At 45.1% G+C, this 23030-nt stretch overlaps 1 protein-coding gene across 1 annotated transcript in view; it reads right to left on the minus strand.

Moving 5' to 3' along the window:
- The window catches only part of LOC138529516 (phospholipase A2 inhibitor and Ly6/PLAUR domain-containing protein-like), a 209031-nt gene that overhangs the window by 145253 nt on the left and 40748 nt on the right, over window positions 1-23030 (minus strand). The window contains exon 2 of the mRNA XM_069640838.1: window positions 14403-14522. Within this exon, the coding sequence (XP_069496939.1) occupies window positions 14403-14522 (120 nt within the window). The remainder of the gene's footprint in view (window positions 1-14402; window positions 14523-23030) is intronic.

Below are 23030 nucleotides of genomic sequence, written 5' to 3' on the forward strand. Positions count from 1 at the left end.
CAGAGACTTGCAAATGTGGTGATCGAGGAAGACACCAATCTAAGGAACAACCCTAATGAAGACACATGGACACCAGCATCCTGCCAAAACTATAAAGGAAGAAAAAGAACAAAACGTAAAAAAGGGGGTAGAAACTGGGCAGGCACACCCCCCCCCACAGGCAAGAAGAGTATTAAAAAAGACAAAAAAACAGACAAACCAACGTGTAAAGAATACAGCAGCAAACCTGTTTTTGAAAAATCTGTCTCTGCCTGTGCTAAGTGAGGCTGCTGAGACTACATCTCCTATCCTTGTCTTATCAGGACCCAACCAGAGTGAGGAAGACACATACATAAAGCCGAGTGAGTCGATCCCAAAAAAAATCTGGGAAAAAGGGTCAGCAAATGGGGAAAACATGGGCCCAAAGGGAAACAAGATACAAAAAACAAGCATCAGCCTACAAACAGACCCATTGCAGCAATGCCCAAAGACTCAGAGCATGACGAGCAGGGAAAAAGGACAAGCCAGCATCAAAATAGCCCCAATATCTTTGAAAAAAAAAACAATCTTAGGATCAACACATTACAGCTGAACTTGTAACCCAAAATGATGCCCCAAAGGTAATTAAGAACTTGGCACTGATGTTTTTAAAAACAGAACAGGAAACCTGTATCCCATCCGGGCATAAGCCCACCCAAACCAGACACACATGAGGGAGATGGGGCCCTTCAAGAGAAGCCTTTAACAGTTAAGGGTGCATGGAATGGTTCGGGAAAATGCAGGAGCCACTTGGAGGAGCACGCAGTAATCATCCCCAAAGATCTGATTGAAACTGAGGAAATTGTAGTGGCTGACTACTCAATTCCAAAGGCTTAGCTGAGGTTGGTCGACAGTAATATAAACAAATCACTCTGCAGATCAGTGATATTATCCTATTTTAAAAAGATCCCAAATTTATACCTACTTGCGAGTTGCGAGTGATGACATGAATATGTGAAATTTCTGCATAAGAAAACCAGTACTTTGTGGAAATTGGCCTGAAATCACGAAGGGCTCAGCAAGCAATATTCAACAACATGAAGGAACTAGGCCGGGCAGACCTGAAATACGATGAGCCCTGTGGAAAGAGAAAGATGCAAAAAAGAGGGCAATGCTCGAACAACTCAAATGTCAGAGCCAAGACCAGACCTGGGTACAAACACAAATGGAAACCTTCTGTCAAATATCATCTCCCAAATATTTGAAAAACTAGGAGTGGAGGCAAAAAATCTTTAGGCAAATCGGTTTGAAGCTGGTGAGCTCGAACACGCAGGGTCCAGGCCTGTTTAAATGGAAGAAACTTAAAGAAGATCTTTTTGGGCCAAACAATATTTTATTACTCCAGGAGACTTGGCTGGTAAACCCCATTCAGATTGAGGGATTTTCAATTCAGAACCTGCAGGCATTACAAAAAGCTAAGTGGAGACCATCAGGGGGCCTCCTCCTGGCAATCAAAAACTCCATCGTCAAATCAACTATGCCACTGTGTAACAATCCGATAGGAATACACACCTGCAAAATTGATCTGAAAATAGATATGCCACATCCAGAAATGGTAATCGTCAACATCTACTGGAACCCTGCTCGCTCAGAACCATGGCACTTTTTAGTGGACTTGAACTCCCTATTGACAAGGGTGAAGACTGAGTTTGGGGGAATAAATCTCCTCCTAGCAGGCAATTTTAACGCAGAATGTACCCGCCAGGATAGTAGAAACCCCCATCAACCAGGAAGGAAATCATCCAGAAAAGGCAAAATCTGGCTGGAATTTTTGGCTGCATGGGATTTAGAGATGATACGAGGGATGGCCCCGAAGGTTGAAAATGCCCCAGTGACTTGTTGCCGGGGGAACTCAGCATCTACGCTGGATTACATCTTCGTGTCATCAGGCCTATCATGTCTACGCTCAAGCTTAGACATAAAACATGAAGGGGGAGCGACCAGGCAAGGTTGGAAGTGTCCTTTCCCGATATGCAAGGTACACGATGTGCCATGAATGGGCAGGAAGTAGAGGGCTTCAAAGGAAAGCTGAGAGTGACAAAGTACAAATAAGGTGGGAAAACCTTAAATGAGAAACTAGGAGAAATATAGAACTCGACCTGGAGTGATGAGTCCCACCCAGAAAAATTTTGAAAGTTCATCTGCTCCATACACCCCCTGAGTAAGATAGGCGCCAACCTGAAGCAAGAGCATTTTCATATCTTCTATGAGGAGACCCAAAAGAAAAAAAGGAAACTCAGATGCACAATGCACAGTTTAAAAAAAAAGTGCAGTGATTCCTATACACTTTGCCATGAAGTTAAAAATAGTAAAGCAGACCTACAGGAACTGGTAAAAAAATCAGAGGCACCAACGGTTACACCAGGATGGATAGCAAATGTTACACCTGTTAAGTGGGAACAAATCCAGGAACTTCTGGGCGGTGGTGGGACAATTAGAAATGGGGATTAACAGCTCCCTGTGTAATTTAGTCCCAGAAGCAAAATGGGTGGAGTATCTCTCAGGTAACTTTAAATGTTCCGGGGTAACAGACAACAATATGCTCATAGACACTCCCTGGCATCTCACATTTGAAGAGCAGGATATTCTCGAAATAATAACGAAATCATCTACATCTAAAGCCACAGGCCCAAGCCGTTTGACCTATCAGGTCTTGAGAAATAACCAAAAACTCTGGGCTAAGATACTTTTTCGAGAAATCCTGAAGAATCGCACATTTCCTCCCTCATGGAAGAACGCGCTTGTCATTCCATTATTCAAGGAGGGCGATCGGCTAAGCCCAGCAAACTATCGGCCAATCGCCCTCCTTGACATTGACAGCAAGGTCTTCATGAAACTTCAGTTGAGGTAGCTATCCCAGTGGGTGGAGACAAGTAAGATTCTATCGTGCCACCAGACAGGGTTTAGACAGGGACTGTCTACCAGCCTCAACTGTCTAATCTTAAACCTAGTAAGTGAAAAATCAAGGGAGAAAGTGGATGCCCCGCTTTACGGGGCTTGGGTAGATCTAGCCAAAGCTTTCAACCATGTGGATAGATCCTTGCTCCTGCTGGCAAAGCTAATTGACTTACACAGAAACACCACCACAAGGCTGCGGTTGGATGCACAAGGACACCTGTCAGAACTAATACATGTCTTTAGAGGGGTAACACAAGGTTGCCTAGGTGCTCCACTGTTCTTTAATCTTTTTTCTGTCAGATCTGGGAGAGTTCTTGTTTTCCTCTGCGTTGGTCAGTCCAATGATAAATGGAAGGAGGATTCACTGGCTGGCCTTCGCGGACGATATAGTACTCCTGGATAGGTCTGCAGTTGGCCTGCAACATCTCCTAAATAAGTTTGGGGAATATGCCAGCTTAAATGGGCTTTCAATGAACCCTCTAAAATCCAAAATCCTAGTCTTCAAGCATCCAAGAAAGAAAATTGGTTATGGGAACTGGGCTTTGGAGGGGAAAACTATCCCCCAGGTTGAGGAGTTAATATATCTGGGATATAAGATATATGCCTCCCCAGCAAAAAGTAAAGCTGAAAAGGAAATTATGGATACAGTTGCACAAATAACACCTCAAATGAAAAAACTAAATTCCACATACTGCAGATTCTCCATTTTACCCCTAATTAGATTCTACACGGCAAAAGCAATTTGAGTCCTACTTTAAGGCCTGGAAGCAAAACCATTGCTTTAGCATATAAATTGGAGGCCTCCTCTGGAAAAGAACCCTGGGCCTCCCGATGTGGACACCAATTCGGAGTCTACGATTTGAACTGGGTCTAGTACCTTTGGGGTGTCGAGCAGAATGGAAGCTTATCACACTGTATCGGGAAATAATTACCATAGAGAAGAACTCACTGTATGTGGGCGTGAAGGAGCATTTTAAAAACTCAAGATCTCAGATAGTTCTTAGTTTGGAGCAGAAAATAAGAGAAATCCTGAACAGACTTGATCTGAACTTGGAAACTCTAGTTTCAAATCCATTGAAAGTGAAGTGGTCACTAGAAACAAGTGATTGGATAGACACAATCGCGGGCGTGAGATCTCTAAATCCTCCAAATCTATTTCTTATATTTGAAAAAAAAACTAGGATGCTTACCACGATATCTACAAAAATTCCCAGATAAAACTGTGAGAAATAAGTTTTGAGACTCAGGTTAAACATTGTTCATACTAGGAAAATATTGGCAAAGAGAAAGCAGGGGGACCAGGCAAAAAAGCTCTGTGGACAGTGCGAATCACCCTGTAAACAATCACTAAGACACTTATTAATGTAGTGCGAGGGCACTTGGGAAGCCAGACTATTATTATTCAGGAGATTTGTGGCCCGGGAGGAGGGCTTGATATCAGAGTTTTTTGGGACAGAATGATAGCTGGACATGAGACAGCAACAACAGTACAAGTTTTGAAAATAAGTACCATCATAATATAAAGGGAAAACATACGAAGCACGAAAGATGGTATCCATGTCAAGCCGGGTCTATGGACTTTTTCTTTTTTTCCTTTTTATCTTCTCTCCTTTTTCTGTTTTTCTGTTTTTTTCTTCCTCTTTTCTCTAAAATGGGCTCTCACTCATATTGAAGCTCACACTGTCTTGAGAGGAACAGTTGTTTGTTATGTGACTGTGCACTTTGTAAAGGATTTTTTTAAACCAAAACAAATAAATAAAAACATGAAAAAGAAAGACCCCAGTTGCTCAAGGGCTAGCCGATTTACATGACTGTGCAGCTGTTTTTGCACCTGAAGATACAGAATTAAAAACCAATTTAGGTGAGTGTGAGCAATCCCCACACAGGTTTTTCACTGAAGAAACATGTAAGGATCTCCCAACTTTGTATGTTGATGGATGTGCATAGCATGTTGAAGGTGATTGTGAAAAACAACTGGTGGCAGGAATAGGAAACTGGTGGATTAAATGCTATGGAATCCCAAGAGTAGGTAGGGGGCTGGGCCCCAAACGCAGACAAGTTGCAGAATTGGCAACCATGTATAAGACAATGGGCCTCATTCCGAGTATGGCGGTAAGGGATAGCGGCCACTGGTAACGAGACCGGTGGCGGTAATCCCTTACCGCCATACTCCGAGTTCCCTCTGCGCCCTCGCCCTTAACGCCTGCTTTGACCAGGTGTTAAAGTCGAGGGCGCAAAGGGGCCTCCAAGCCAATAACGGTGACCGTAATGAACGGTCACCGTTATTTGCATCTTCCCCATTCCCATTGAGCCCTATGGGGGCTCATTCGGGAATGGGGAAGAGCCTTGGTGAATGGGGAATTACCGCCCCGCCAACCTTGGAATGGGGCGGTGATTCAGCCATCCACCAAGGCGCTGCCGGTCTGGGCACGGCGTCAACCAAGGCGTTAATAACGCCATTGGTAAGCGCCGTACTCGGAATGAGGCCCAATATCTTCAGCAATAGAAAATAAACATACAAAATAGTTTTAGTACTGATTCTGATTATGCACGAAATTGTTTTGTGGAGCATTTACCTGGTTGAAAATTGAAAGAAATGCTCACGCATAACAACAAAACACTTAAACATGGCAACATTATTCAAGCCATAGAAACATTTGTTTCAGAAAATGACATGATCATCCATTGGAGGAAGATACATGGTCATTTGAAAACACCAGGGGAAGATACTGTGGTAAATGATAAGGCAGATCAATTGGCCAAAATTGGGGCTTTGATGGGTGAGTTGTTTCCCAATTAACACTTGCTTGGTGAAATCCAGGTGGATGCAATAACACAGTCCAAATCTCTGTAAACAATTGATCAGGCTGTGGCACAGTGGAGTTTTGATACTCCTGATCAAGACCTGATTAAGGCACAAAAATAACATCCTATTTTAGGCCAATTTTACAATCACTTTTTAGATGGTGTACAAAATCCCCTGACTGTAGAGGATTGCAAAGGGGAAGAGGAGAAGGTGTTGTTAAAAAGCAAAAAGATAATTAGTTTACAAGATAGGCTGATAATTAGGGAATCTGTGTCAGGCCAAATTCAATGGGTAGTGCCTTGGTTATTTCGGGGATTGATGTCACATCATGTCCACAATGCCATAACTGCAGGCCATAGAGGTACCCAGAAAACTTTGGAAATCTTAAAAGATTATGGGCCTCATTCCAAGATTGGAGGCATCCATGGTGATATAAGCACCATGGCTGCCTCCAATACAGGGTCCATGTCATGTCTGGCTGAATGGGGACTTACCGGGTCATTCCGACCCTGGAGGACCCAGTAAGTCCCCATTCAGTAAACCATTCCCCATTCCCATTTGAGCACCCATAGGACTCAATGGGATTGGGGAAGGCGCTAATTATGGGCCCACAAATAGCGGGTGCTGGCCGCACGTCCTTTGCGGTTCCCGCTAAGGGACCTCAGAATTGAGCGGTAAGGGTTTTCCGGCACCGGCATCCTTACCGGTGCCCGTTAACCCTTACCGCCCAACTCACAATGACCCCCTATGTATATTGGCCACAGGTGTCACAGGATGTAGAACTCTATACAAGGGTATGTTTAGTGTGTGCACAATTTCAGCCTGCGCCCCAGACTCACAGAGCACCATTAATGAAAAGAGGTTTGACACTCCCATGGTATGATCTGTAAATCGATTTTATAGTGCCCGTTCAAAGATCAGCAAGGGGAAAAAAGGTATATGTTGACAGTCATTTGTTTAATGTGCAATGGGTTGAATGAACTCCAGCCTCAGACTGCAGTGCCCAAACCGCGGCCACTTTGTTAGTATATTGAACATGGAAGTCATTTCACTAGTGCAGTAATGAGGAAAATGTGACAAATCATGGGCGTGAAAAGGAAGTTGCACATTTCGTACCGGCCCTCCTCTTCAAAGGGGGTAGAACAGTGTAATAGATCAATAGTTGACATGTTAAAAAAGTGTGCAGCTGAAGCAGGATCTAGCTGGGATCTGTGACTTCCTTTGGTGTTAACCAACACCATTTCGATCGACAAATGTGAGCCCACACAACATTTTAACAGGTAGGAAAATGGTTTTGCCACAACACCTACTTTACACAACAAATGAACAGGTCTTTGTAAATGCGTCCATAATCCATGAATATGTGAAAGAGCTGAGAAAGCACTTGCAATATGATTTTGCATTTGCACAGTGAAATTTGGAAAAAGCCACTTACAGTGCAAAATCATATCATGATAGAAAAGCATCTGTGAGAGAATATGAGGTAAAAGTAAACATAAAAACTCCAAATTCCTTGCCTAATGATGCGGTCCATTTGAGATTGTAGATATGGTTTCACTTGTAGTCTACAGAATCTCTAAAAAGGAGGGAGAGTTAGTCCATGTTAACCAAATGAAGCCCTTCCACCCAAAACATGAAATAAAAAGGCTTGAATTAACTGGAGAAACCAGAGAGTGAGAAATGTAAGCATATTCTGGAAATAAAGCCTTTTTATATCAAATAGACTCACCATAACAGGTAAGCAGGTTTAAATATTTTGAAGAATATCAACTTGGAGTGTAAAGGGGTCAAAAGGAGGGATGAAACAAGTGAGTACACAAATGGAAATATGAGCCCAAAGTGTTCAGGTAGTAAATAAATATATAGATAGTTAAGAAAGGGGGAATAGCAGGTAAGTAAGATATATACATAGATGAGAAAGGTGGAAAGTAGTATCACAGGGTGAGTATGATTAGATTAGCAAGGATGTTTAATGAAAGTGAATTGTTTTTAATTAATGTGTCTTATTTATGGTCAAGTTAAAAGTGCTGTATTGGATTTTGTGCTTAATTTGGGTGTTATTTACAGGTGATTGTGGAGACATCTTTGAGTGAAAGAATGAAAGAGTGAAAGATCATCATTGTATATTTTATATTTCATATGCATAATTCCATTTATTTCAGATGATGTCCAGGGGAAGTTAAGAAAAAAGGGAAAAAGGAATGAATTGATGTACTTGATTTTTAATTTGTTTTTTTTCTCTTTGCTCTAGACACTAACTGATCCTCCGGGCAGCGCTCCGGGAGTTGGAGTTTGCTGGATTTCTGGAGGATACCCCTGGAAAAACCAGAGACTCCGGGACCAATGGACTCTTGGACCGAAAAGGGGAGGAGAAGATGGTGATACCAAAAGGACGCCCTGCTTACAGAGGGTGGAGGCCTGATTGACCTTTAAAAGTATTTCATGGATAAGAGCCTGATTTCCGAGTTACCTGATACCTGAGAACACTTATTTTTTAAGAGAACATCTTTTAAACATTTCGCGTCAGTTTTTTATAAACTTTGACTTTAATGGTGTGAGTTCCAGGATTGCACTGATGCAGCCACCTGGCACTGATGCCGCCACATGGGATGAACATTTTTCATTTGTTATGGCAATATAAATGTTGATAATGTGTACGTTGCAATGATTTATTTATTTAAAAAATATAAACAAATATATAAAAATATCACTTCCACTTGTTTTTCATTTTTATCAGCCACTTAACTGCACATTTGGTGTCAGAACTCTGAGACGCCACATTTTGGAACAGTGTACCTTTGGTTTCCACAAGGGCATTGTACGTTTCGCCATGCCTTAAACTAATGTGTAATGTTTTTCACTTATACCATCACCTGTGTACTCCACTACTAATAATTGCAGTGTAGGATTGTGATGACACCACGTAATGTTGGCACAATGTTTAGTGTTATAACAGGTGAACTACACTCAGATCCACTCAAGTTGACCATCTAACTAACACAACCATTAGAGTCACATATGACTACAACGACACAAGAATTTTCATGCGCGTCTGGTCTCCATGACTAAGTTGCGCTCTGTGGGGGAGAGCAGGACGATTATATTAGCTTGTTCTTGGGCTGCACCCTCCAGCTACACTCTTAGCAGGGTTTGGATGTATCTATCACATATTAGCCATCACATATTAGTCATTTATTTACTCCAAGATACCGCTTTGTGGTTGCCATGGCAACCCACCATAACAATCAAAGATTAAGATTCCACAATTGACCATTGACCATTGACTCCCCAGATATACGTAATTTGTATGGTTTGGATTTTAATTTGCACAAGACGCACCAGGCAGATGCAGTATGGGCTCTACTTTCTCTGCCACGTTGGCCACCGGATTAAATACTATGGTAGTCTTCACAACAGGACTCAGTCTCCAGCACATCAGCCAGAGGTTTCCACACAGAGATCCGGACACATGCCACGATTTTACCCATAAGAGGTAAGGATACTCTCTCTAACAAAACGCACGTTAGAAATAATTCATCTCACACAGCACACACTGCTTGAGTATCACGTAGCATGGTTGGGAAACAGGGATCAGTTATGCCATACTGACACTGGGCCTCATTACGACCCAGGCGGTAAGTTACCGCCTGGGCCGTGACTTTACCACCATGGCGTAAACTACATTTACGCCATGGCGGTTGGCGGATTTACCGCCCCATTCCAACCTTGGCGGGGCGGTAAATCCCCATTTTCCCATTTTCCCTTCCCCGTTCCCATTTTGCCCCATAGGGCATAATGGGAGTGGGGAAGGCGTTAATTACGCCACCGTAAATTACGGTGGCGTAATTAACATCAATGTCCCTTAGCGCCATGGATTTTAACACCTGCTAAAAGCAGGTGTTAAAACCTCCAATAGCGCTAAGGGACCTCAGAATCAGGCGGTAAGGGTCGGCGCTGTTTACGCCGCCATAAAACCCTTACCGCCTGAGTCGTAATGAGGCCCACTGTGTTCTCCCAGCCAACACATGCACGTATGATTCAACAGGTGCGATCCTGCATTGATGATGCGCTCTCTCTTCCCTTTTATTGGACTCACCAGCATTTAGATGTGGTGACATACTGACATATCCGGTCTGCCAATGAAGAGCGGGGTAAGACTCTTTTATTCCTTGGACTATCTATTTCATCATTGGACCTCAGTAACCGCGAGACATGGTATTAACACTTCCGGTCCTTATCTACAGATTGGACCTACACTGGATCATTGAATCACTGCACCTGGACAAATATGGACGTCCAGACTCTTTCAATCCCACACTGTGATTGCAACCCAACACTATAAGATCTAGTGTATTAGTCTCCATTTCAAGCATTAGTTGCCATTGATTTATAAATTTACTGTCTGCTTAGAACCCCACACACTCCTGATTTGCCTCTCTGTCTGATTTTCCCAATAAAGTCCACAGGATACTCCCATTATAAAAATGCTCCGTTCTGATGAAGGCCGACACAACGGCAGCAACATAATGCAGCTCTATTAGGCCGAAACACAGTCGTGTTGAGGATATGACTCTAAGTCCCAGTCTCTCATACACTGTTCAGATTAATGCATTGAAGCACCTTGCATCGTACATGTGTTTCTCATGTTGATCCTGATTGGATCTGAGGGTATGTTTTTGTTTTAAATCCCAATCCAGATATTCACTATGGATGACCACAAATTGTATCATGTATGGATATTGTATGTCATCTGTCGAGTTTCCTGTGAGAGTTTGTAAATTGAACATTGTTTCAATGTATGTATTAAATTTGCCAGAAGTAATCTTTGTAAAATGTGGTAATCCATAAACGCAGTGGGTGTTTTGGGTTCTGTGACCTTGCTCATTTGTTTTACTTAATGTGCACAGAACACATGCCAGATAAAATGAAGGTTTTGAATTCGGCATTGCATAACATGATGTTATCATTTTGCACCACTACACCACAGTCATGGGCTGGCTTGCACTGAAAAACATGAAACTAACATAAACTAAGTTATACTAATATCCCCTACAAATATTTAGAGCAAGTCAGTTCATGACTTTTATATAATTATGGTGCAGATAGATACACTGAATGTGCAAGTAATTTGTGCTGTACTAAGTTAATTTGAAATGCAAGAAAAATAATCATGACAAGTTAGCTCTGTCTTCATGTGCATTGAAGTGAGCCCAATGTTAACTATTCAAAGTGGAATGCAGTGCAGGAGAAAAGTAACTCTCTCATCTGTTCTGCTGGCATTCCAAGCAGCTCAAAATAATCACATGCTTGAAGGTGGTTGATTAAAAGGGAGATGGTTCTGATGGCAGAAAAAGGCGGACACTTTTACGCTTAATGTAAGTCAAATTTAAACGTGGGTAATCTTAGGCAGAGGGCTTAAATAGCACGGCAGCCAGTAGCCTGGCTCTCTAGGGCTGGTGCATGTATCGCAGAAGAGTTTGGCTGTCTCGGGCACTCTTTATCTCTGGCTGACCCTGAGGGTGTGCAGCAAGTGCTGACAAGCAGGTTGGGGAAAATACTTTGTGGACTCCTTCAAACCTCAGAGGAGAATAGAAGCAGGTGAAGAGAACCTCCCGTGAAGGCGTTATCCTGATAGACAGTGGTCGCTGGCAGTCAGGAGGCACTCATAATTAAGCTTCATTCTTGGTGAGTGTCTGCGTAATTGAGGTGCGAGCTAAACAAGTGCATTCCAGCCCTTGATTACAAGGATATTTTACATGCAATTGAATGCTGGTGAAATTTCGAATTCATTTTAGGTTCTGCACAGAGTATTTAAATGTGGGCAGCTGCATTCATTTTTCAACGTGCTTCAGATGTGGCTTAAGCTCACACATTGCAAAGCCTGTGATAAGCACAAGGTCAACTTTAACAGAGTTCTGGGCATTTATCAAAAAGAAATGAATTGTAGCTTGTTTGCAGACAATCTATTTACAGTGAGGGAATCTTTGATTCGAAATCAGTAGCTCTTTTATCGCAGGGAAAACAACTGCAGATGAGATGTGTTTATAAATGCTTTCTCTTCATCTTTGAAATACAGATTTGAAATGTCATGTGGAAATTGTGCATTGCACATCTCATTATGCATTTTGCATATTAGTTAGCTTCTGATAAAGAACCCAAGAGAAAGATGAATTAGTCTCAGTGTACTTATTCTGTGTTTCAGGTTTCTTGGTTTGGGACACAGAAGGATGTAGAGCAGGTGGTAAACTCATTTTACTGCAGACAGTAAATAACTTTGTAAAATATAAAACCAACTGGTCATGGTGAATTGAGTTTTTCTATGGAAAAGAAATGATAGTGTTTTATGGTAAATGTATTCTGAGATACCACCAAAAGGGCATAATGTGGTATTGTAAATAAAATACAAAAAGGGGCATGAAGTTTTCTTCTAGAGTGTACTAAATCCAGTCTTGACTCACCATTAGTGACCCTGGAATGAAAACCATCAACAGGTTGTTCACTATATTTAGGCTCACCACTAAACAAAAAGCCCCAACCACCATACCAGAGAAATACTACAGAAATAACACCAAAGCTTACCACCACGAAATATCTCTAACAGATTCAAGTCCCTGGGTACAATCAGATTTCCTATCAGGCGACCCCATTGTCTGATATTAGTGGGGTTCTATGGGTCCCCCCTACCATTGTACACCATTGACTATTATTGGTCTGAATCCTGCTTTGCTTTCTTCCTTCCTGGCTATATGGAGTCTTAAAGCTGGAACTGGAGCATTTCAAATGGTCTCCTTTGATGTCAGTTGGGATTGGTTCCAGCTTTTCTCTGCAGCAGTGGGGTAGCACACAGACCTACCCACCTTTCCCCCTTAACTGTGGCTCAGCCTTCTGGATCTGTCTTGTTAATTCCTGTAGGGATATTTTCTACTATCTCCACTGAAGTGACTTTGAAAGGTGCTTACCTGAACAGATACTTTTCCTGAATCTTCAGAGGCTTCTTCAAGCAACTGAACATTTGGTAGGTACCATTGATTTACAAGCTCTTTTTAAATATTTATATGGCCCTCCTGCTTATGAACAAATGCGTTTTTGTTTGATATTTTGTTTCACCTTATCACCTATCATGTAATGGGGCTATTCAGGTCTGGTATTATAAGTCTAACCCGATTCAGACTTTTAGTAACCCCATTGAGTATTGTTGGAAACATGTAGGCTGCTTCTAGGTACTGTATTAGGTGCATGGTCCACATTTGTATAAATAACTTTACTGTGCATTAGAGGCGTTGTAGAATACTGTGACTATGCATCTGCTGCTATGGGACCTGGGTCTTTGTGAAAGCATTCTTATTATTGACTAGGGCTGCCTTGTCCTCCTCCGTCCCTTAGACTTGAAATGAGTCTGCTTACCATCAGGTGCTGGGCATGCGTTTATCTTATATGTGGGTATTACCTTTTTATTGTTGTGTTTTTGACAAAAAGAACACATATGACCTTATAGTTTGTCTATGCATAACGTTATAATGAACTATATTTTTTTTCCAGTATACAAGTGTAGCGTGTTCTCTGGAGAAACTATTGAGACTAACTGTACCTTAGTGCCAGCCTACCTCCTCTGTTCAACTGCTAAGCCATTGTTACCTTTAAAAGTGTTTGGTTGAAACCCTGTGATGCCATTTGGTTACACAGTTGTACATCACTTACTTGAGGGTTGTAAAAACATGTGCTTGATAGTATGTTTGAGGGTCACTGATTTCTGCCTTACACTAAGGTTTGTGGATGTACATGATTGGCGTGGAATGATTGTGCATCACGTTTAAAAAAAAAAAAAAAAACGTTCTTTATTATTTTTTCCCCATCAACAATTACAATAAGAAAAAGAAACACAAAAAGAAACAAGCAAGTAGAAAGCCCTCCAATTGTGCATCACTTTTAACCTGCGTGTGGACATATTAGAGAGGTTTGTCAGAGTCTCAAATGCAGCCACCCTGTTGTCTTCCTGGAGAGGAATGTCTGGCTATTACTAATAGCTACTGTGTGAGTGGGTTGGAGAACTACCATAGATTGTATAGAAGGAAGAATCTGAGTTTATTGGTCTCACCTTAAGTACCTGAGAGAGTGGGGTTAATAGGGAAAGACTGGATAGGTATTGGCCCATGTTCCCACCTAAGTGATTGAGTGGTGTTCCCTACTGCATGGAACATGCTATTGTCCTAAAATTGTGAGATGGCACCACATCTATATGGGTGCCATATTCGGGACATGGACGACTGTTTAAAACAACGGCGGTCATAAATATGGTGTAATCAAACCCCATTGTATGTGTATTGGATTATTAATGTAACCTTGTTGACCCTTTGTAAAGTACTACAATAGTGATGGCTTCTGATATTCCACTGGTTTTTAAGAGGTGGTACAATCATCCAGCAGGACAGGAGTGTGGCCTGCTCGTCCCAATTGTCCCAAGAACCGTGGCCATTTTCCATCATTCAAGGCAGATCAGTGATACTCACGAACGCACAGCGCTAAGTAGACCCCAAAATAGCAACGCAAATGACTTCGGCAATATAGGGTGCTACAAAGAAAGGATTAATCACAAGCTTGTATTGTATGTCTTCACACTCTGCTGCAATGTGCGCAAAATGCCCAACATATCTCCATTTTCGAAAGAATCTAAATTGCTCACCGATTTCAGCGTTGAAAATGAAGGTTTCACAGTAGGATACGTTTGGATCACAGGCCACCAGGCTGCTAGAACACGTTGTGCCATTCCTGTTGGAACATTTTTGACACATGATGGAATTTCCTAGAAAAAAAAGACACAGAATCGACATCTTGTGTTACTGACTTGGCAGCATAGAATTTATCATAAGTTCATTGTGGCGTGAAAGCAGTAGATAGCGCCTGGGTATGCTCATAGAGGCAGCGCAATCGCGATCGTGTCCAACAACAAGTATCTTGCACTGGATGGTAGAGCTTGCAGTTTAAGGTCCATAGAGGCTTATTGTGAATTTAGTGGTTCAGTACATTTGTGGCTGTAATTCCATTACCATCACATTTTTGGTGATTATGGAATAACAGCCAGTTTTGGCAAATTCTGAGATGGCACTGAGGATTTTCCTCCTGACAATGGCTGGACTTAAATCCTCCATGTTAACGCTGATATTTGGAACATCCAAACCCTCCATGGAGTCCTGTGGACTCAAGGGGACTAACATGCCACCCTGCCACTCATAATCCAAGGATAAGCCTGACAAACTGAGTGGTGGTATCAGTAATCAAGTTTGTCAGTAATTCTGATGGCATTATTGCCAAACCCATAATGAGGCCGACAATCTTTTCTTATGTGAAGACATGGGAGAATTAAGTATGTATGGCCAGGTAATAACGGCCTTGAGAAATTGCCTGGAGTTCTTGGTTATTTAGGACAAAGGTTTTGGCACTCAGTCATTTCGTATGGATGTTGCTATGGAGAGGTTTGGCTAGTTCAGTCTGGAGACAAGATTGTTGGTGGACTGGTTGATACAAAGTCCATATTAGGTGGTGTTGAGGGTTTTAACGTTGTTGGGATGGTGGTGGGAGGGAAATCGACTGCCTGTGATAGTTTTGAGTTGATTATGTCACTTTTTCACAGACACAAAGCAAACAAAGTAAAGGAAAATACCCTGATTTACAACCAGTCAATCTCAAGTGTGCAAAGTTATTTAATTTGCATTGGCACATAACACCACAACTATTGTTCTCAGAGGGCCTGGCGCTTCTAATTAAAAATGAAAATGCCCTGGTCAAACTTGTGAACATGTTTACTCATTGCTATAACAATTATGATGGCAATCAGCACTGAGAAATAGACGAGAATGACACCAATCGGCAGAGCCGGTGTTTATAAGTGACTGAGCAATATTATGACCAGGTCTACAGATAAACTCTCTACCAATCCCTTTTACTTCCTAAACACGTGCAAATATACCTGAAAAAAAACAGAGCAAGTTGCTCTCAACACAAAATATGAAACAACTGATACATAGGAGCTTGCCAACCACCCTGCTTCCACAGGCACAGCTCCACAGACTCATTTCAATCAGTGGAATGATCAGAGCAGTGCCACAATTAGAATTTGTAGCTAGAAGGTGTACCTGTACTGAGAACCAAAATTACTTGGCCCTTGCCTATGGCCTAATATTGCTTGCCCCCATAATCTTCTGTTGCCATTGCCGATGCCAGATTCACCTCTCAGATTGCGTTCTATGCGGCTCTTCACCTCGCAGTCGCCATTTTGCTTGTTGTTTATATTACAAGTATGACATCATGCGTGATAGGACATAGGATATAGGCCATGTCATTTTGGTTCTTTGTACATGTATACTTTATAGCTATAAATTATAATCGTGGTTATTTAATGCATTCTAGTCTTATTACTGAAATACACTTCCGAGAACGCAGCGATGTTTCCAGAAACATATTACCATTAGCAAGGAAATATTTCTAAGTGCCTACTCAGGCTTTTAGTGGATCCGGCAGTAATGCCTCATTATTAGGTTAAGGGATCTCCTTTTACAATGGTGTAACCCATCACTTTCACGTCATTTGCCCCCAGGCGCATCCCTGATGAATCCAATTCCCATGCCTTTCTCTTACAAATGCTGAAACCTGGGATTCCTGCTCAGCCACAGCTTGCCTCCATACATTATCGCTTAGAGGAAAATCAATAAGCTACAAAGGGATTTAGGTCACTTCTCTTATGGTATGTTTGAGACCACCCACATTGCGAGACTACCTAATGAGTTTGTTTCCTTCACTACCTTTCTGCACCCCAGAAAAGCACGACTGTAGGAATTCCTAGCACAGTCCCAGCACTGCTGGTTCAGCCACCAATTAGTGGTTAACCAGAAATTGTGTCCTACTTAACCACTTAGGGATCATATACACGGGCTGGGCTTATGGTTTCAAATGATTCCTTGTGCATGCTGGACACTGTATCACAGAGGAATGTGTTATTATTTTCAATCCATTTGAAATAACCATTGGCTTAACCAACACGATCTATTTATAAAAAGCAACGCTATAATTCTTATGCTCGATATAGATGCAATGTTCTGACAACTTGTTTTACTATTCTTAACAACCACTAATGGTTGCTCATTCTTTTTTCTCCTGTTTCTCCTGTCTGTTCTTCTCCCCTTCCCTCTTCCCCACATTGTCCCCTAACAGGTCCATTCTAACTTTTGGTTTTAATTGACACTGCATTATGTTACCATATGATGTACAAAACAGCCTTGAGATTCTCCGTGGAGGTTGAAACACGTGTTGGCTGTTACATGTTGGTCTATCTTTTATTTGATTTAAAATAATAATGGGAGAAAATTAAGGGGGTAATTCATAGAAATCGGTGCACAAGTGGCGCACGCGGCTGGCTCACAGAGTGTGTGTGCGGCAGTCTGCGCCAGCTGCGTGCGCCAAAACCCATTTAGGCACACAGCGTATTCATGGATTTATACATCCATAAGCAGCCATGGCGCAGAGTGGTGCAGCGACCCTGCAGCAGTGCCAGTTATGCCCCTAACCCCGCCCCGTGCGCCAAAAACATCGCACAAATCCAGTACATGGCACAAAGGCCAGTGCACCAGCATACAGCCCCCCAACCACGAAAACAAGTGTAAAACTCCCAGCGCACCCCTCGGAACACACGTACCCCGCTAGCGCCAGGCCAATCGCATGTAAAACTCCCCACGCACCCCTCAGAATACACGTACCCCGCTCCCGCCAGCGAAATCGCGTGTAAAACTCCACACGCAACCCCCGAATACACGTACCCCGCTCACGCCAGGCCATTTGCATGTAAAACTCCCCACGCACCCATCTGAATACACGTAACCTGCTTGCGCCAGCGAAATCACGTGTTAAACTCCACGCGCACCCCCGGAATACACGTACCCGGCTCGTGCCAGGCCAATCATGTGTTACAACTCCCTGCGCATCCCTCGGAATACACGTACCCCACTCGCGCCAGCGAAATTGCGTGTTAAACTCCATGCGCACCCCTGGAATACATGTACCCCGCTCGCGCCAGGCCAATCGCGTATAAAACTCCCTACGCACCCCTCGGAATACCCGTACCCCCCTCGCTCCAGCGAAATCGCATGTAAAACTCCACGCGCACCCCCGGAATACACATACCCCACTTGCACCAGGCCAATCACATGTAAAACTCCCTGCGCACCCCTTGGAATACATGTACCCCGCTCGTGTCAGGTAAAATGCATGGAAAAAGTCCCCCCTGTAGTGAGGGCTGCCTGTGGGGCATGGTCATGGTGACTGATCTGCCAGCAGGGCATGGGGAGGGTGAAAGGGCTGCCTGCGCATATTCCGGGGGTGCGCGTGCAATTCCACACGCGATAGGCCTGGCACGAGCAGGCTACGTTTATTCCTAGGGGTGTGTGGGGAGTTTTACACGCAATTGGCCTGGCGCGAGCTGGGTACGTGTATTCCGGGGGTGCGCGTGGAGTTTTACAGGCAATTGACCTGGCGCGAACGGGTTACATGTATTCCAAGGGGTGCACGGGGAGTTTTACACGTGATTGGCTAGGCGTGAGAGGGGTACATGTATTCCGAGGGGTGCACGGGGAGTTTTACACATGATTTTGCTGGCGCGAGTGTGGTACGTGTATTCCGAGGGGTGCGCAGGGAGTTTTACACGCAATTTTACAGTGTCGGCCCTCCCGGGTGTGCCCGTCCCTCCTCCCCATCCCCGCAGGCAGCCCATCCACCCTCCCCATGCTCCGCAGGCAGCCCATCATCCCTGAACATGACCTGCAGGCAGGCCAAATGGCACCATGCACTTGGGAGCCCCGACTCATGTCCCTACCCCACCCCCAGTGACGGGCACCTGCCAGCAGGCCCCGACTTATGTCCTTTTCCCACACCCAGTGATGGGCACCTGCCAGCGGGCCCCAACTTATGTCCCCCACCCAACACGTCATCACAATCCATATCCATGGCCCTTATGGCCACCCAAATCCCACCCCACGCCACCCCAGTCCAAATACCCAACCAAGCATTCCATCCACTCCAAATTGAAATCCCCATGTCATGATAGATCCAAAATAACCAGTATGCCCATGAGTACATGTACGTCAGACCCACACAATGGCGACACACGACTGAGAAAACCCACATTGTGACATGCACAAACCCAATTACAGAAGACCACACAAATGAAGTAAAAAAATTAAAAAAAAATTACACAAGAAAAAAATGATAAATAGAAGGATGTCCGTAATGAAGGAAAATGTATTAATGGTGAAATGAATAAAATGCAAAGAAAAATGCCTCCAAAGTGTCTGTCCATAACACCAAATCCAAAGTCAAAATAAAAACAAAACCATTCCTCCATGGTAAAAAAAAAAAATTATGTAAAATCAGGTCCATAACTATATACAATGTAAAAATCAAGGGTCCAGGTGCCCAACAATCCAAAGGAAACCTAAGAAAAAACCTACCCAATAAATAACTATTTACAAAAAGGCAGGGCACAGTCCATGCGCCCCAAAGGAAAAAAGAAATAAAGGAAACCTACAACTACATAACTATTTACAAAGGTGGCGGGCAAGTCCCATGGCTCACTGTTTGATGTTCCGGCCCAGGGCATCATTGAACTCCACGTCGATGTTGCGGAGGCGGGCCTGTTCCCTGGACTCGAGTTCTCGCAGGGATGCAGCCATGGAATCCATCAACTCCCTGCGAGTTTCCTCGAGACCCTCCACCCGCCGCAAAGCCCGGTGAATGGAGTTCTCCGCCCTGACCATCCTGAGCCGTGCCCTCTCCGCCCGCCGCCTCTCCGCATCTATTTGCCAGCCCAACCTCTACCACACGGAAGACACTCCCAGTCCGGGGTCCTCCTGGCCCTCGGCCGATGCTTGTCCCCAGTGTGTTGATGGCCCCAAGCCATGATGCCTCCCACGTTGAGCCTGCTGCTGCCTCTGACGCAACTGCCTCTGCCACCACAACGGCATCTGGACTGATGGAATCCACCGGTGCCGTCGTGCACATGCCCTGCCCGATGATGTCGGCACATCCTCCATCCGCTGGGGTTCAGTTGGTGGGTGGCCACCCCTGCTGGACCTCCGACCCCTGACTGCGGCAGGGATGAGATCTCCACCTGGCTGGCTGCGTTCGTTGGGGCAGACCCACAGGGGGCCCTTGTGGCATCTGGGCTGGAAGACAGCACAGAGAATGACTGGCGTATAGTGTGCACAGAGGAGGAGAGGGCCGCAAGACTGGCCGACACATGGAGGAAACCCCTGACCATGGACCCTCCCAACTGGGCCACGTTGGCACACAGCTCTTTGTGATGATGTGCGTGGTCCCCACAGGAACGATGCACGTCATCACAAATGTCACGTGTGCGCAACGCGACACAAATCAGGACGGACTCCATCCGGTCACGGGTCCCCTCGTCCACAGGTAGAGGAGTGCCAAATGACGTGGACCTCCCCCCTACCTGCGGACGGGCCTGGGACAAGGGCATCCCTGCTGGTGCATGGTGATGCAGTCACAGTGTCAGTGTCAAGGACAGAGACATGCACAGGCACCTCTGTGGCAACCTGTGCTGCCTCCTGCCCTTGGACTGCACCACTTGCACCAGTGGTACCACCCCACCAGGCCCCATCTGCGGCTCTGTTGCGGCCTCCTCCTCCTTTATAGACACCACCAACCTGGATGGCTCTGCACCGTCTTCCACCGTTTCAAGCCCCTGTGGGGGCTCATCTGCCCCTTCCGCTGCAGCCGTAGTGGCAGACGCGTCACCAGTCCCCTCGCTCCTGGATGATGGAATTTCCTGGGAGGATGACTGGGCCTTGCGTTGCTGTCCGGTGGAGGCATCCCTGCCGCTCCACAGCCAGTCTCCGCCCTCTTCTTCACTCGCTGATGTGTAACGGGAGACATTGAACACTAGCATCTGGGTAGTTTACAATAGTCCCCTAGACAGAAAGCAATAGCACATGAGTGGCACTGTCAAACGTCACTTCCATCATGTCTGCCAACAACACATGGGTCAGTGCAGGCAACACACATGCAGGAACCGGCATGGCACATGCAACAAACATTTGCATCCATGTCCACCGCACAGTAGAAACATCCAATGGTGGGCTGAAATTTACATGCATCATGGGACATGCTGATCAAATGCACACGCATCACCAGAGGGTCATGCATCTGGCCCGGTATGCCCTCAGACACAGTGGATACAAGGATGAGTAGGTTGTATCAGTGAATCAACACATCGTCACATACATGTGTCATGCATCCATGGTGCACACACTACTCAGACACACAGGCATGTACATCATGCATGTCCATGACAGCAGCACACATCTCTCACACCCCAAACATGTCAAAGTGCATTCTGCATGCTGCTCCGCATGATGCATTGTAACACATACACCATCCATGTGGGTCACGCCTGACTGGACTCACATGTAGCACCATCATGTCCCTGCACACACACATCCATACATGACCCATGTCACACATGCAACCAAGTAGCTAACTACCAGCACACTGCAACATGCACTGTTTTAAATGTGAATGCATGGCCACTTACTGCTCGACTCCAGACGGGCCTGCATCTTGAGAATCTGATGGTGAAGCAAATGCGAATGCGCTCCAGGACCCTCATCTGCTGGGCGGTAAGCGGGGCCCAGCACCCCACTGCAGCCGCTGCCTCCAACAGTCTCCGGGCCTTCTTGAGGGTCCTGGACTTGTAGTCCTCCCAGCGCTTCTGGATGTGTTTCATGTCGCGGTCGTGGGGTGCCACCCCCTGCGCATTGATGGCACCCACTATGTCCTTCCAGATCCTCTTTTGTCCTTCTGTGTCGGCGCGCAATGGTGTCAAGAAGGCATCAAAATGCCCCAGAACTTGCTACACCAGGATACCAACTTCCTTTTCACTGAAGCTGGTATCCCTCCGCCTCTCTGGTGGGGGCTTGCCATTGGTGCCGGAAGGTGTTGTGTCGGACATGGCAACACCCGAGGCAGGTGTGGGTGGACAACTGGGTCCTGGGGCTGGGCTGTGGAGTGATGGAACACCAGTCGGGAGTCTTCTGTTCCAGCAGGGGTGGTCACAGCAACTGGGCCCCTGCAGATGGCAGATGTGCAGGCACCAAATGGCAGGGCACAGTGGCAGCAGGCAGGCAGCAGCAGGTGGCTCGTGGGAGGCTGCTTGGGGCTCTCGGGGGCAGTAATTCAGCTTTCTGGGCAAGAGTGTGGTCTTCTGTGTGTTGTCACGTGGCCAGCTTGATACAGAGTGAATCGGCACGTGAAAAACAGCACGTTTGCATGAATTCCAAGGAAAGGACCTTGCACGGGTTGAACGTCCCACATGGGTTTCCATCGCTCTGTACGTGCTTTTTGTGGAAAGCAGTGCGTGTGTTTTTCCAGGTGTTGGGGTTCACTCGCGTGTTGGCTATGCGTTCTTCTTCTACATTCAAGGCAGACGGTGAGTCGCACATGCTATTTTTCATAATGCGGGTGTCCCTGTTAGTCGTATACGCCTTTTTCCGGGCATACTAGCCTGTGTGTTGATCACGTATGTATTTTTTGTGTTCCTGGCTGCCACAGAGTACTGCGTGTGTTTTTTTACACTGACGTGGGTTACAGGGGTCGCTTATCTCTTTTTCTTGCTTTTTTGGGATGCCTGAGCGTTGCATGACATGTCATTTCACCTAGGGGGCCACAGAATGGGACATTCATCATAGCTGTATACACGTGTTTGTTGTTTGCGCGCACTTTTGTACTGCGCAGGGACGCTACCGCTTGCCTTCATTTGGTGGACGTGTTTAGGCCTGTGCATGTCTTTGGCCATGCGCGGGTTTCCCCTATTCGATTCCATGAATATGTGTAGTTTGTGTGCGTGTGGGCATTCCGTGTACTTCCCAGCAGTATATCCCCAGTTATGCCCTTATTTTCATGCGCTGTTCCCCATTCCATGCATCCTGCCCAGTGTTCCGCCCCCTTTTTGGTGTGTGTGCTAACATTGTGCGCTTTCGCTGTGCGTGTCGCGCATGGCATTCTGGATGTTGCAATGACGTGTGCGCCCGTGTGCGCCACGCACGGATTTCGCGCATATCCCCGGGAAAACATGCGCAGGCCCTTCCATGAATCGCATGCGTGCGCTTGTGCTTGCTTTTTCACGCTTGCGCCATGATTTTCGGCGCACATTTGTTCCATGAATCGGCCCCTAAATCACATATTACAATATACAGATATTTTTAGAATCAATGCTTGTGAATCAGTGACTGAATGGAATGTTGAATGT

This window comes from Ambystoma mexicanum, chromosome 1q (genome assembly GCF_040938575.1).
Source record: "Ambystoma mexicanum isolate Mex_15411 chromosome 1q, UKY_AmexF1_1, whole genome shotgun sequence".
Classification (NCBI taxonomy): Eukaryota; Metazoa; Chordata; class Amphibia; order Caudata; family Ambystomatidae; genus Ambystoma; species Ambystoma mexicanum.